The sequence below is a fragment of the Vulpes lagopus genome, chromosome 4, assembly GCF_018345385.1.
Source record: "Vulpes lagopus strain Blue_001 chromosome 4, ASM1834538v1, whole genome shotgun sequence".
Lineage (NCBI taxonomy): Eukaryota > Metazoa > Chordata > Mammalia > Carnivora > Canidae > Vulpes > Vulpes lagopus.
In genome coordinates this window covers 23740961-23754284 of record NC_054827.1, presented here as the reverse complement: position 1 = coordinate 23754284, position 13324 = coordinate 23740961, and the positions used below count along the sequence as shown (strand labels likewise).

Sequence of the window (13324 nt, the reverse complement as noted above, 5' to 3'; positions counted from 1 at the left end):
GGTCACCGTGCCAGTTGCTGCAGGGTACTAGCTGGTAACTTTTAGTATCTGAGACCTCACAACAGGTGGGTGTCCGCGTCATGTGCAGAAACTTTACTTTTTGTTCCTAGCAGACAGCATCAGGCAGTGAGAAAAGTCATCAGGCCTGGGAGGAGAAAACAATTTGCCCAGTTTGAAGCCAAGAGATGATGGGCCCATCATGTGATGGGTGCCACATCTCGTCTCAGGATCTAGGCTTTGAGGCCACTTCACTTTTTCCTTCCCACGAGGTCGACCAATGCAGCTGCCCAGCCCTGACATGGTTTCTGGAGAAGGGGGGCCATAGAAGCACCCCTCTGGCACCGAGACCCGAGGGCCTGCCTTGCTGAAGCCACTGTTTATTGTAGATCCCAAGTCTGAAGAGGCAGCCGCAGACAGCACCCCCACTCTTCCTCTAACACGCCGTCTGCTCTGCACCCCATCCTCTGTCCCCTGTCGGAGCGGGGAGCGATGCGTGCCTCAGGAGTACCTCTGTGATGGCAAGCGAGACTGTTGGGATGGCTCGGATGAAGGGAACTGTTCCCAGTTCTGCGCCAGGCCAGGTCTGTCACCGTCACCTGTTCAGTCCTCTATGCCAGGTATATGGATTCAGCTTTGGGCACGTGGTGTGAAGTACCCGTGTTTATTATGACCCTTGCTTTCCCTAGATACATCGTCGTAGGTAAAGCTCCTACTCTGTCAGAATACAGATCTATTTTATCACACTTAAGTCAAATGTTTTACCAGGTGCAATTGTTAACTATTCCTTCCTTGCGCCCTCAAATTTCCTTAAGTGTTATGAGCCCCTATCACTTAAACAACCCCGTTCAGCCTGCTAACTTCGTTGGCCTGAGCGCCTTACTAAAGCTTGCTGATGGGTTAGATGGCTAAAGAACTTGAACAAATAGGATGCAATCTACTTACCCCTTAAACTCCAGGATGAGGGTGAGTGAATCAAATTTTAAACCTTCAGGATGATGGAGAATATGGCAAGAGCCTTTGGCCCTTTCTGTTTTAGGGGTCTTCCAGTGTCTGAACGGAAACCAGTGCATTGAGGAGAAATACCACTGCGATGGGGCTCAGCAGTGCTCGGATGGGTCTGACGAGCTGGGCTGCTGGAAGCCCAGTGACGATTGTTCTTTACGTTGTGACAACAAGACCCGCTGTATCCCCAGGATCTGGCTATGTGATGGCAACGCAGACTGTTTGGACAAGAAAGATGAACAAGGATGCAGTAAGTGCCATGCAACTTATTTGTGGTAGGTTGTGTTCTACGAAGTTGCCACCAATGCTAAATTAACATTTTCCACATCATTGCTCATAGAAAAAAAAGATACAGGGTGAGGTTTCTGAGAATCTCTCATGGTAATATATTTGTCAGCTGATCAACACATAACCTTGTTTTAGGTGTATGGCTGTTTAAAGGCCACTTGATATACGTAAGTTGGCTCATTAACATTGAAGACACGGCCAACGGCATCATAACTCATGCCCGAACAAAGCTTGTGTAACACCTTTATCTGCTCCATAAGGCAGCTCGTAGACTTCTTGTACTAGGAACACCAGACAGCATTTCTCCACTACACTTGGGGGCCCATTTGAACAGCAGAATCAGAATCCCCCAAAAGTACAAAAATGTGGGAAGTAGAGCTCTAAATAGATTGCAGAAAGGACACTTGTTTACAGTGTGAGGACTGAAATGAGAAGGCAGTGTTGCCTTGTTCCATCTCAATTGGAAGCGTGTGCTAGGCAACGCATATGTTTTGCTGCTTTGTGTATGTGTGTCTTCAAATGACCACGAAAGCGTGGGAGCTTGGGATTGTTGGGGAGGTGTGGGTTACGAATTTTGGCAAGTAGGTGAATGTGCAAATAATGAATCTGCAAATAATGAAGATGGACTGTACTTAGCATGAAGTTAACAGACTAGGAGGGAAGGGTCTGAGTTGAAGGGATGCTGGAGATCATGGGGTAGCGCTTCCCTCTCTGTGACAAGATTCCCATTAGTGGAAAACCAGTCTATTCACAAAATGTTTCTTGAGCTCGAATCTACCACGTTGAAGATTTTAATTTTGATCTTAGGTCTTCTCATGTGGGGGGCCATCCTCATCTGTGAGTGTCATTGCTTTGCCCTCTTTCCTATGGGATACTCAGTCTTTCTTTGGTCTTCCCAATGACCTGTTTCAAGGACCTTTGTCACACTGTGGGAACAGAGTAGAGGAGAGCATTTAAAGAATTGCAGTGGGAAAAAGAAGAGTCTGGGTGAGGTCCCATGATAGATTTTGAATGCAGAGGGGACTAGGGAGCCAGATGACATCATTGCAGTCAGGCTTATGAGAATATCAGGAGGGAGAGGCAGGGAGGGAGGAACCCAAGGTATAATTTACTTTTCAGTGAGTATTTACGGTAGGATCTGAGCCTTTTCTCTTGAGCCAAATCAAGCAACTTCTATCTGTAGGAACTGAGCCCAAGAACATAACACATAGGGCATGTTGGATATCATGAGAGACTTTCTCTTTTCATGGATGACATTAAGGTCCTGGAGAAGAGTCCTGCTCCCTAGCCTATCCAGTGTCCTTCCATATGTCTCCCATGCCTGTCCCCCAGTCCTCATTCTCCAAGACAGGATTTTTCTGGGCTAGCTTAGTAGGCCTTTTCCGGCCTAACACTACTGAAACCACCTTTGAGGGCTGGGGTTTCGTTTTCCAGGGGACAGCAGAAGACCAAGGAGTCTTCAGACCCCTTTAGGTGCCTTCAGATCACTTCCACATCTGGCTGAGTTCTTACTTAAAGCTTTATTTTCCAGTTCATGCAAAATGCAGTGCACCTGAATTCCGATGCAAGAGCGGCCAGTGTGTATCTAACTCTCTGCGCTGCGATGGGAACCGAGACTGCCTAGACCACTCGGATGAAGAGGGCTGTCCTGTTGCCTGGCCTGTGCGGTGCCCGTCGGGGGAGGTGAAGTGCCGGAGGAGTGGAGAGTGTGTGCCAGCGGCGTGGCTCTGTGACCGTGACTTAGACTGCGAAGATGGAACTGACGAGAAGGTAGTGCACCCTTCTTCAGAAAACAGATTTCTCCTCACAACTGGAATGTGTGCTTCCTGGTAGAAAATGTGAGAAAACACAAGAGCAGAGAAGGCTCTCATCACTACTGCCCAGAAAGCCACCCTTAACTACATTAAAGTGTCCAAAGTGAGATGATCTCTTGCTGAAAGACAAACTTTAAGAGGTTTTTATTGTAGGTTTGCACGTATTAGGTTTGCACGTATTAGGTCTTAATGGCTGTGGCTTATTTTTAAATTTTCTTATGTATTTATTTGAGAGCGAGCAAGCACACAAGCAGGGGGAGGGGCAGAGGCAGAGGGAGAAGCAGACTCCCCACTGAGCAGGGATCCCGACGTGGGGCTCCATGACCTGAGCCAAAGGCAGATGTTTAACTGACTGAGCCACCCAGGCACCCCATGTCTGTGGCTTGAATGTCCCACCCAGAGCTCTGCTCCGAAGCTCTGCTCACCTGTCACCACGAAGCGCACAGACACTGCCACATTGTAGGAGATGCAGCCTGGCTTGAATCCTTCTTGCATTTGACTTTGCAGAAGTACTTGCTCCCTCATGTTCTACTTCCTCATCTGTCAAATAGGTAGAAGATGGGCCTCGTGGTACCTGAGGGGTCAGGAATGCATCTAAAGGTTCAGGACTATGGCAGGGACACAGATGTCCCCTCCCCTCCTCTAGTAGGTCCTGCCCCAGAGCCCGAGTGTCCAAGTCAGGTGAGGTGCAAAGTTTGCTATCACGTTTAGTATGCTGGGGTAGTTTTGAAATGGCAAAAGAATTCTTAAGAAAAGTTTCTAGAGCACATTCTTACATCTATGTTTCTTAAGTGAAGACTTCCCAATTGGCAAAATAAGATCTTTTCTTTCCACTTCACTTCCAGATTCGATTTACCTAGAACTCCTCACCTACACTCTGGCTACTGCAAACATTTTTCTGAGTTTTGGGGCTTTGTCTGCCCTCGCTGCCGAAGGAACTCAAGCATTGTCGTGTAAGCCAGGCTCGTTCTCCCTCCGAGAACTCCTTCCTGGGCTCCGAGTGCAGGTGTCACTGACCGCATCACTGTCTCCTCAGGACTGTGGCCCCGAGGAGCTTCGCTGTGGCTCCAGGCAGTGGCCCTGTGCCAGTGGAGACCAGTGCGTGCCTGATGTGTGGCACTGTGATGGCCAGAGAGACTGTGGGGACGGCAGTGACGAGGCTGGGTGTGAGTGCGGGGCCTCCACCGCGGGGGGCGGGGGGCTTCAGGGGGCCCCCGCTGCTTGCTTCCTCTGGGCATGAGGAGTCAGCTTGGGTGCAGGCCTGCAGGCCCTGACACCTCCCTTAGCAGGATGGAGGTGTCTTGATTGTCCATCCTTGCTGCGGGGGAGGGATGCCAGGGCTGGGTGGGGGAGCAGACTATAAAAGTAGAAAGTCATCCTCTCTAGGTCCCCCCAAGAAGTGCCAGAGTTCTGAGTTCCAGTGCCGCTCCCATGGCTGCCTTGACCTCCGCCTGGTGTGCAACGGGAAGGAGGACTGTGCCGACGGCTCGGATGAAGGTGGAAAGTGCTCGTCATTGTCGTCAACATGCAGCCAAGTGCCGTGTTCCCACACCTGCTACCTGTCCCCACGTGGGCCCGTGAGTTCGTTCAGCTACTCTTCTCCAGCAGCTATGCACTTGGTATAGCGAGAGGGTCTCTGTCCCCAGGCAGGCTGTCTCCACAGTCTTACCTGGCTGAGCCATCCTGACCCACCCTCTGATGTCCCCTGGGCCCTTCCTGGCTCCCCCTGAGTCCTGTCAGGTTCATTCCTTGTGTCGTGTCTCCTGGAACTTTACCACCGAGACTCCAGAAACTCTGCTACCCCTGAGCTTGGGGGGTCACTTGGGACTAAGCCAGACATTTTGATGAACGCCTCTTCCATGTATATATCTGGAATGTGACCTGCCCTTAAACTCAGGACTGCCCGAGTTCTGGCCTAGCTTTATTGGTTGGCTCAACATCATGAACTTGACTCTGGTGGGCAAGTAGAAGAAAATAGTGTTCTGACGTCCGATCACAATAACCTCTCTATGGGCGGATAGTTGGTTCAGTTAAGTCTCCATGCCTCTTCTTGATTCTGCGGGGATTCTAGGTGTCCTGGGCTGAACACGGACCCCTCTGTTAACACAGGGGACCCGTTGCACCCCTTTGTTGGTGGTGACAAGAGTGTAAGGTGCATCAGCGTTAAAAAGACCAAGAGAGTGACTGTATTTAAAATGAAATTGGTTCTAAGAATCTTTTTTTGTTTTGAGCTGCTAAAATCGAGTGCATCACTGTGTGCTTTGGATAGCAAGGCGAGGCCTTTTCATCAAGGTTAGGCATCAGTGTCTTCAGGAAGTCTTAATGCTTTTGAAACCCATGCAGGTCTGTGCTTGTGAGCAAGGCTTTGAGCTGGAGAGCAGTGGCCAAGTGTGCCAGGATGTGGATGAGTGCCAGAAGTCAGGAGGACAACCTTGCAGTCAGACCTGTGTCAATACCCAGGGCTCCTACAGCTGCACCTGTCAACCTGGCTACTCGCTGGAGCCTGATGGTCACACCTGTAAAGCAACAGGTAGGCTGGTTCCAGGATGTCTTTCTCCTAAACCCTGGGTCAGGAACTTTGAGGTCCTAAATCTCCCAGGAATACAAATGCGAACCTTCTTTCTCAAGTCTTAAATGCTCCTGCCTGCTTCCAGTCTGCTGTCTGCATCTGCAGAGCAAGCCTAGCACATTCTCCAAATCCCCTTTTTATGTGCAGCAGTTCAGATTGAATTTAAATCTGAAGGATTATGCAGATAAGCCATCATTACAACAGAAGCACAACTCTGGTCCTTACCTAAATTAGGATAAGTGTCAATAGTCTTGACAAGCACTTCTTTCCTGCCTACTTATTCCCCGAATACTTAGAATTTTTTTTCAATTTATGCTAATCATGTGTTTATTCTAAACATCTTTAAACTATGGGTATTAGCTCAAGCATCACATCAAGGAGAGAACTACTCAGATACCAGCCAGCTGGTGTCCCAGCCCTGGCAGTGAGAATGCAGAGACACCTTTGTTCTCTAAATCCTTAGCCGGAGTGAAGTTCAGCAGCCTTCACATTTCGTAACGCCATGCTGAAAGAGGTTATTATTTGCCAGGTATTGAACCAATCCTGCTCGTGGCAGTTCAGTCCAACCTACTCCTCTATGGCTTGAGGAGCTTGAAGGAGGATGTTCTGGCAACTGTAGACAAGAATGTGATGATTTTCTCTATTGACTACGACTTAGTGGGACAGAAAGTCTTCTGGACGGATCTTAGTGCAGAAAGTATTAAATGGATAAGTATGGACACAAGGAGGACAGGGACCGTGGTAAAAGGTATGTTCCCTTGTGCAGGTTTCATCCCGCCCTTATGAATTACACATAGCATGAAAAATGGCCATTAACATCCTAAACATTGATTTAATTAAATCTTCCCTTTTTTAAATTAATTTTTGTTTTAACTGGCCTTCCACTAATAGAGAAATGTGAGTTTCTTTTCTTTCTTTCTTTTTTTAACATGTATTTATTCATGAAAGACACAGAAAGAGGCAGAGACATAGGCAGAGGGGGAAACAGACTCCTTGCAGGGAGCCTGATGCAGGACTCAATCCCAGGACCCCAGGATCACGACCTGAACCAAAGGCAGATGCTCAACCACTGAGCCATCCAGGCATCCCTCATTAAATCTTCTTAACTAAAAGGGACAAAGGCCTGCTAGTTGGCTAGAAATGGAAAGCTGCATTGACACCTCAGTAGACCACGTGAGTTGGCCAAACTGTCAGCCACTGGCCATTATTTCTAATGGCCATCTTCCTCTACAAATAGAACCTTGGAGAAATATAAAGTCTGCTCTGATGGAGATGCATCTGCCAATTGTAAAATGAACTAACATGGAATTCCAGTCTGATGCCTATGAGCTAAAACCTATTAAAAGCCATCATTTAACCTAGGCTCCCATGTTGAATGGTTTCCTCTCTCTCTTCAGGGATAAAGTCAGACTGTATAGTGGTCGACTGGATTGGGAGGAATCTCTACTGGGTGGATGGGACGGCTGGCCAGATTTTGGCAATTCAGCTGACTGCTGTTTGGAGAGGGAAATCTGAACATACAATTGTCCTGGATGAGGACTTGACTCAACCACAGTCTTTGGCTTTAGATCCCCTAAATGGGTGAGTCCAGTGGTCAGAATGCCAGCCAAGCCCTTTAAGTTTGTTATTGCTCTTTAGTTTTGTGTTCACTCAACAGAGAATGAGTAAAAAACTTAACCTGATTTGACTTTAGATCTTATGGTGATGTGGGTCAGCCATATGTATAGTAATCTTAAAAGCTTCTGATAAGCCAAATGGAGGGCTCGATCTCAGGACCTGGGGATCATGACCTGAGCTGAAATCAAGATGCTTAACTGACTAAGCTACCCAGGCACCCCGATAGTGCTTAATTTACACTAATGTGCTTGGTAGTAGCGGAGGAAATAATTGTGTTGGTGTTGAATCTAGGTTCTTCCATCCAAAGTCATTTCTCTGAAAAGGCCAGGAACTTAGAGACAATGATGCCTAGCTGTCAGAGGCAAGCCCTCATTGGGATGGCCATTTGTGTATCAAATGTAAGAACAAGATAGGGTAAAACTTAGGACCCAGAGGTCACCCAGATTGGGTACCCTCTATTCTACTTTTCTTACCTTTTCAATATCTCTATCCAGGAATCTGTGACATGGTCCTCAGGAAATTAGCAATAGTTCTGAGGCATCTAATGGCTTTGATTGTGACCAAGATTAAGATAAAGTCACACATCTTCCCATAGAACTAGCCTGCTTTCTAGCCCAGGAGAGACTGGCAGGTTCTCTGGTTATTTTCCAGGTCCAGGAACTAATGTATTCCTTGGCTGCTTGTATAACTGTCATGATATTTTATCCCCAAGTGATGGCTAAACAAGCATCATAAAATTTCAAGGGTAACTTTCCTTTACTTCACAATTTCACTTAAGGAATAGACCAAGCATGAGGGAAAAAATAATGGGTCTAGATTAGTGTTTTAAGGAATGAATGGATAGTTTCTGCAGAGTAATAACTTCAAAGCTGAGTTTTATCCACACAGGCTAATGTACTGGTCTGAAATCGGAGGAGAACCTCAAATAGCACAAGCTGGGATGGATGGTAGCGGCAGAAAAATACTCATCAGTCAAAGTCTTGGCCAGCCAACCAGCGTAACTCTTGACCAGTTGAGTCAGAAGATATTCTGGTCTGATTACAAATTTCACTGTATTGGCTCTGCTAATCTAGATGGTACTGGTGTCCATGTAAGTATTCTTTAGTCTTAGGCTGTATGCAATGTCTTCTGCCTTGTATAAAATTCATTCCAGAAACCTCATCATCCCCATTTTAGATATTGCAGCTAACACAAATTAAGAACCCCTTTTCGGTCGCTGTGTTTGAAGATGAAGTCTTCTGGTCCGATATGAAGATGAGAGCAGTACAGCGCATGAAGAAGACGACAGGCAAGAACAGGGCTGTCCTCATCAAGCGTTCCCAACAGCCTTATGGACTCAAGGTCTATGGTGTACTCTTCAAAATATCCCCCTAATTCTCCCGAAAAGGCTACGTGTAGAAGCTTCCCAAGTACAAACTCTAGTGACATCTTTCTATTGTGATTAAAAAGCAAGACGTATTCATTTGCTATTCATAAGGATTCAATAGTGCATAGTAACATCCAGCACCTCTCTTCCAGATAATGCACGAAGTGCTCCAGCCCAAGTCTCCTAATCCTTGTCTGGACACTGGCTGTTCTCACTTGTGCCTTCTGAGCCCACGATCCAAGGGAAGCTGTCACTGCCCAGTGGGACTCCTGCTTGCAGATGATGGCATCACCTGTGTTCCGCTCGAGGAGTCTGCATTTCTGTTCCTCGCGTTGCCCACAGGTGTCATGCAGGTACTGCTCCACAGCCTTACCCACATGTCTGTGCCTGGGCTGTGGTCTATTTCAGACTGAGTAATTCCAACCCTCCTGGCACAGCTATACATAGTAGGGGCCCTGGCCTTTGGAATAATCTTTTTTTTAAAAAATTATGTTTTAAGTAATCTCTACACCCAAAATGGGGCTCAAACTCATGACCCCAAGATCAAGAGTTGCATGCTCTACTGACCAAGCCAGCCAGATGTCCCCTGCCCCTTTCCCTTCCCCTCCCACTTTAGAATAGCCTTCAAATACAACTTAAATTTTAGTATTCATGTGTGCTGGGAGCTAGCATGACCAAAATAAAGTGACTATGAATTGAAAACCACTCCTTGAGAACTAGTATGTCAGAGCACAGGTTAGGGGTCTGAGAGTATGGCTCACCTGGGGTAGTTGTCCAAGCATCTCACTGATGATATAGAGTAATTCTGAATGCAAGCAACTCAGCAGGGTTCTAACCTGGGCAGCGGGTGTACATTTTATGAGGGAATTTTTCTTAAGTCATAGGAGATACTAACAAACAAGTCACTTCTAACTTCTACCATATAAGGGATTTGTCTCCTTGGGCACTTTAAAATGACAAATGTTGGGGTGGAGGATTGGCTTCAGGTTCAGTAAGATGTTCATAGTAGAGTCTCATTGAAAGGGGAGGGCCTTTCATGAATAAATGTATCAAATCAACATTTGCCTGAAACTTACACAAATGTTATATGTCAATTATAGCTCAGACATTTACAAAATAAAGGGTGGGGGGCGTATAACAAAGGAGTCCATCTTGAAGACATGTGGCTTCAAGGACTTTTAAGTAATTAAAGCTCCAGAAAGGGAGAGAAATAACTGCTATTTTTAGATGATAAATTTAGATTTTCATATATTCTAAGTATTTTAACGTTAATGCAAAATCAAGATGTGGAATGACACTAGATTCAGCTGGTGCCATCCACCTAATTTTTTTCCCCATAGATTTATCTGAAAAATCTAGAAGCTTTACTAGAACAACCAACTTTGCCAGAACATAGGATACTTCCTTTTACCAATGTGAACCAGCTTGCATCCCTGGACTACATAGTCCAGGAAAAGGCTCTCTACCTTTCAGAGTTGGGTAATGGTGATATCAGGCTCCTGAGGCTCAAAGAATCTGGAAGTCTCTCTTGGAGGAAAATCTTATCTGTGGAGGGAACAGTGATGGACCTCGCTGTGGACTGGTTGAGTGGAAACATATATTGGATTGACAGTGAGAATCCTAACATCAATGTTGCTTCCTCGAAAGGCCAATATCCCACTGTCCTGTTCAGTGAAAATCTCTACCACCCCACCTCAGTTGTGCTCCATCCACCCTCTGCAGTCATGTGCTTTGTGGACCTGGGTTCCCAGGATGATAGTAGGCGTGGGTCCAGCATTGAATGTGCCTCCATGGACGGCAGCAGAAGGAAGGTGCTGTGGCAGAGATCCCAGGTCCCTGAGGGCCTGACTTTTTCAGATTCGGGAACGCGAGTTTACTGGGCTGATACTGGTAAGCAATTATAACCTATACCATAAACTTGAGTCTGAAGGACTTTGGCCCCCAGTGAAATACTGATGTTCTGCTTTCTGGTCTTTAGCCGTGACTTCAAATAGCTTTTAGTTCTGAGTTTACATATTCTGCACCACCTGCCAAACAAACACAATGATTCACCATTCTGAGTAGAATAGAATAGCCCACAGAGTCATCTGTTGTCCTTTGTGAAGGAATAAAATCGAGAACTTAACAAATGGGCATGAGCAAATCTTGGTGTATCACTGTTAGAGTGAATAAAGAACAGTCCTTCAGAAAATGTGTGCTACACAATGTCCTACTGGAAGGGGTTGGCAGACAAGACACAAAGAGCTACAGGATGGAGTAGAGCTGTGTAGGCCAAGTGAAATTAACTGAGCCTCTCTTTCTAGGGAGAGGACTCATAGAGAGCATTCAACAAGATGGCTCTAGATACAGAGTAGACCGCAGAGGAATTGAGGGCCTTAACCTCTTTACATTTGGCCAAGGCATGATGTTCTGGACGACAATGGATGATGATGGTAGGCCTTATTCAACATGATTGTCTTTGTGATCTGAATTTACTTGTGTGTCTCTAAAGTGAATCTACTAATGCCTACCACTGATCTTTGGCAGAGTCTTTCTTCTGGAAGAATAATTAAACAACTTCCCTAATCTAGCATGTATGTGTAACAGGAAATCTATGACTTGGGGAAGCTTTTACTTATTTGGTTATTCTTTATATATGAATATGCTTAGTCCTGTTCTGCCTGAGATTTCTGGCTTTCATCTGAGGCTCTTTGCTTTAGAGGACAGTGTGATATAGTCCAGAGAGAATTGGGCCAGGAATTGGAACCAAGTAGTATAATTGCTCTTTCGGTTAGTAGCTATAACACCTTACCTATAAAATGAGGGCAGTACCTGTCTCACTTGGCTCCATACACATGAAAGTACCAGGTGAATTACAGAATATTCTGTACTTACAGGGTATTTCTGGTTTTAAAGAGATTTTCCTAAGCTACAGTATTCCAGTATGCTGTTTCTGGTTAGAGTCTAGAATTGGTAAAACTGGAAAATGCCATTTAAAATCTGTCTCTTTAATATTTTCAAATGTTGGTCCATTGACCAGTTGGGCTGGCCACATCACAATTGCAAAAACAGGTTGTCAGATCCTACCAACAGATGCTAATTATTTGGTATGTGGTAAGACCTTTGCTATCTGTTTTAAGATCCCCTGGTAACACTTACTGCAAAAAGCCATTTTCAGATATATTATAGAACAATGTTTAAAATCACTACCCATCATTTGCATGGACTATATCTAAGTGCCTCATATCCTAATTATCTATCCTTGTATATCTGGACATATATGAATGTGCTCAACATAATTTACACCTGACTTTATTTTGGAGGAAGGCATAGAACTACTTTTATTTGTCTTGAAATTTCTTCTCAGAAAAAAAAAAAAAGATTTAGAAAGAAACATGTCTCTTCTGTAAAGCTCCTGATATTCAACTGGAATTTATGCAGATGGGTGACAGTTTTCATACTGAGCGATTTTCTTTGCACAGGAAGTTATCTTAAAATTTGCTTTTCTTAAAAATTTAAATTATGCTTGTCTTAATGATCATTTACTGGTTTTTGTTTCAGCCCAAACCATTAAGGTTTGGTACAGCAGGGCAGAACTTTCAGAAAACCAGTGGTTCCAAATAGACCAGAAGATTATGGATTTAAAAGTTTATAGTAGACTTAGTCAACAGGGTAAGCTACTTTTCAATGATTATGACAACACTGAAGCCTGCTGAATTTCCCCATGAAAGGGATTCCCTATCCTGTAATATCATCTTGAAATTGCTTTGTGTTTCCTGATAAAATATTTCTCTGGCAAATTCTTATAGATCTGCATAACTCTCTTGTCTTTATGCAATTATATATATCATAGTTATGGTATATAACTAGTCCTATTACTTTTCTAGGAGACAAAAGAGTGGTAAATATATTGAATGGGGTTTTGGTATACTTGGACCCTATTTTAATTTCTTTTGTAGACACAATTGCAACTGTGGTATAATTGAAATCATTTTTTAGCTCCGCGGTGGAACTAGCCTTTATTCTACTTATCATCACTTACATCTACTTGTGTTGTTAACTAATCCTTGAAATACCAACTTGGGAGTGCCCATGTGTTTTGCTCCAGTGTTTGAGTAGAGTGATGATGGATTTGGTTAAAGTAGAAAGAAAGTCTTTTCCTAGTTGACATGAACACCAACAATGTGAGTTCAAATAATTAAGCATATCTACCACTACCATGCATGTTGAGCATCTTGGTCTTAGCACTATTTATGTTGAATATATTGGTCTTATGTGAATGCTACTCCATTGCTTTTTTTTTGGAAAACTGAACTTTATAAACAAGTGTTAGTTGTGCTTAAACTTCTGAAGTCTTGGCTTTGTGGAGAGAATCTTTTTATTTTATTTTATTTTATTTTATTTTATTTTATTTTATTTTATTTTATTTATTTATTTTTAAGATTTTATTTATTCATGAAAGACACACACACACACACACACACACACAGAGAGAGAGAGAGAGAGAGAGAGAGAGGCAGAGATATAGGCAGAGGAAGAAGCAGGCTCCAAGCAGGAAGCCTGATGTGGGACTCGATCCTGGAATTCTGGGATTATGCCCTGAGCCAAAAGCAGATGCTTGACCGCTGAGCCACCCAGGCATCCCATGAGAGAACCTTTTTAGAATTCTTCAGTGTGATTAGTGATCAC

At 44.6% G+C, this 13324-nt stretch overlaps 1 protein-coding gene across 7 annotated transcripts in view; it reads left to right on the top strand.

Annotated features, from left to right (window-relative positions):
• Window positions 1-13324, top strand: part of LOC121490090 (prolow-density lipoprotein receptor-related protein 1-like) — a 43754-nt gene that overhangs the window by 24854 nt on the left and 5576 nt on the right. For 6 of the 7 annotated variants that reach the window (XM_041753692.1, XM_041753696.1, XM_041753695.1 and 3 more), the window contains 14 exons: window positions 387-617; window positions 1037-1252; window positions 2822-3060; window positions 4141-4270; window positions 4491-4681; window positions 5448-5634; window positions 6203-6421; window positions 7071-7254; window positions 8179-8380; window positions 8467-8631; window positions 8809-9009; window positions 9997-10546; window positions 10960-11088; window positions 12197-12307. In XM_041753692.1, coding sequence (XP_041609626.1) covers window positions 387-617; window positions 1037-1252; window positions 2822-3060; window positions 4141-4270; window positions 4491-4681; window positions 5448-5634; window positions 6203-6421; window positions 7071-7254; window positions 8179-8380; window positions 8467-8631; window positions 8809-9009; window positions 9997-10546; window positions 10960-11088; window positions 12197-12307 — 2955 coding nt within the window. The remainder of the gene's footprint in view (window positions 1-386; window positions 618-1036; window positions 1253-2821; window positions 3061-4140; window positions 4271-4490; window positions 4682-5447; window positions 5635-6202; window positions 6422-7070; window positions 7255-8178; window positions 8381-8466; window positions 8632-8808; window positions 9010-9996; window positions 10547-10959; window positions 11089-12196; window positions 12308-13324) is intronic. The other variant, XM_041753693.1, reaches the window with a different exon arrangement.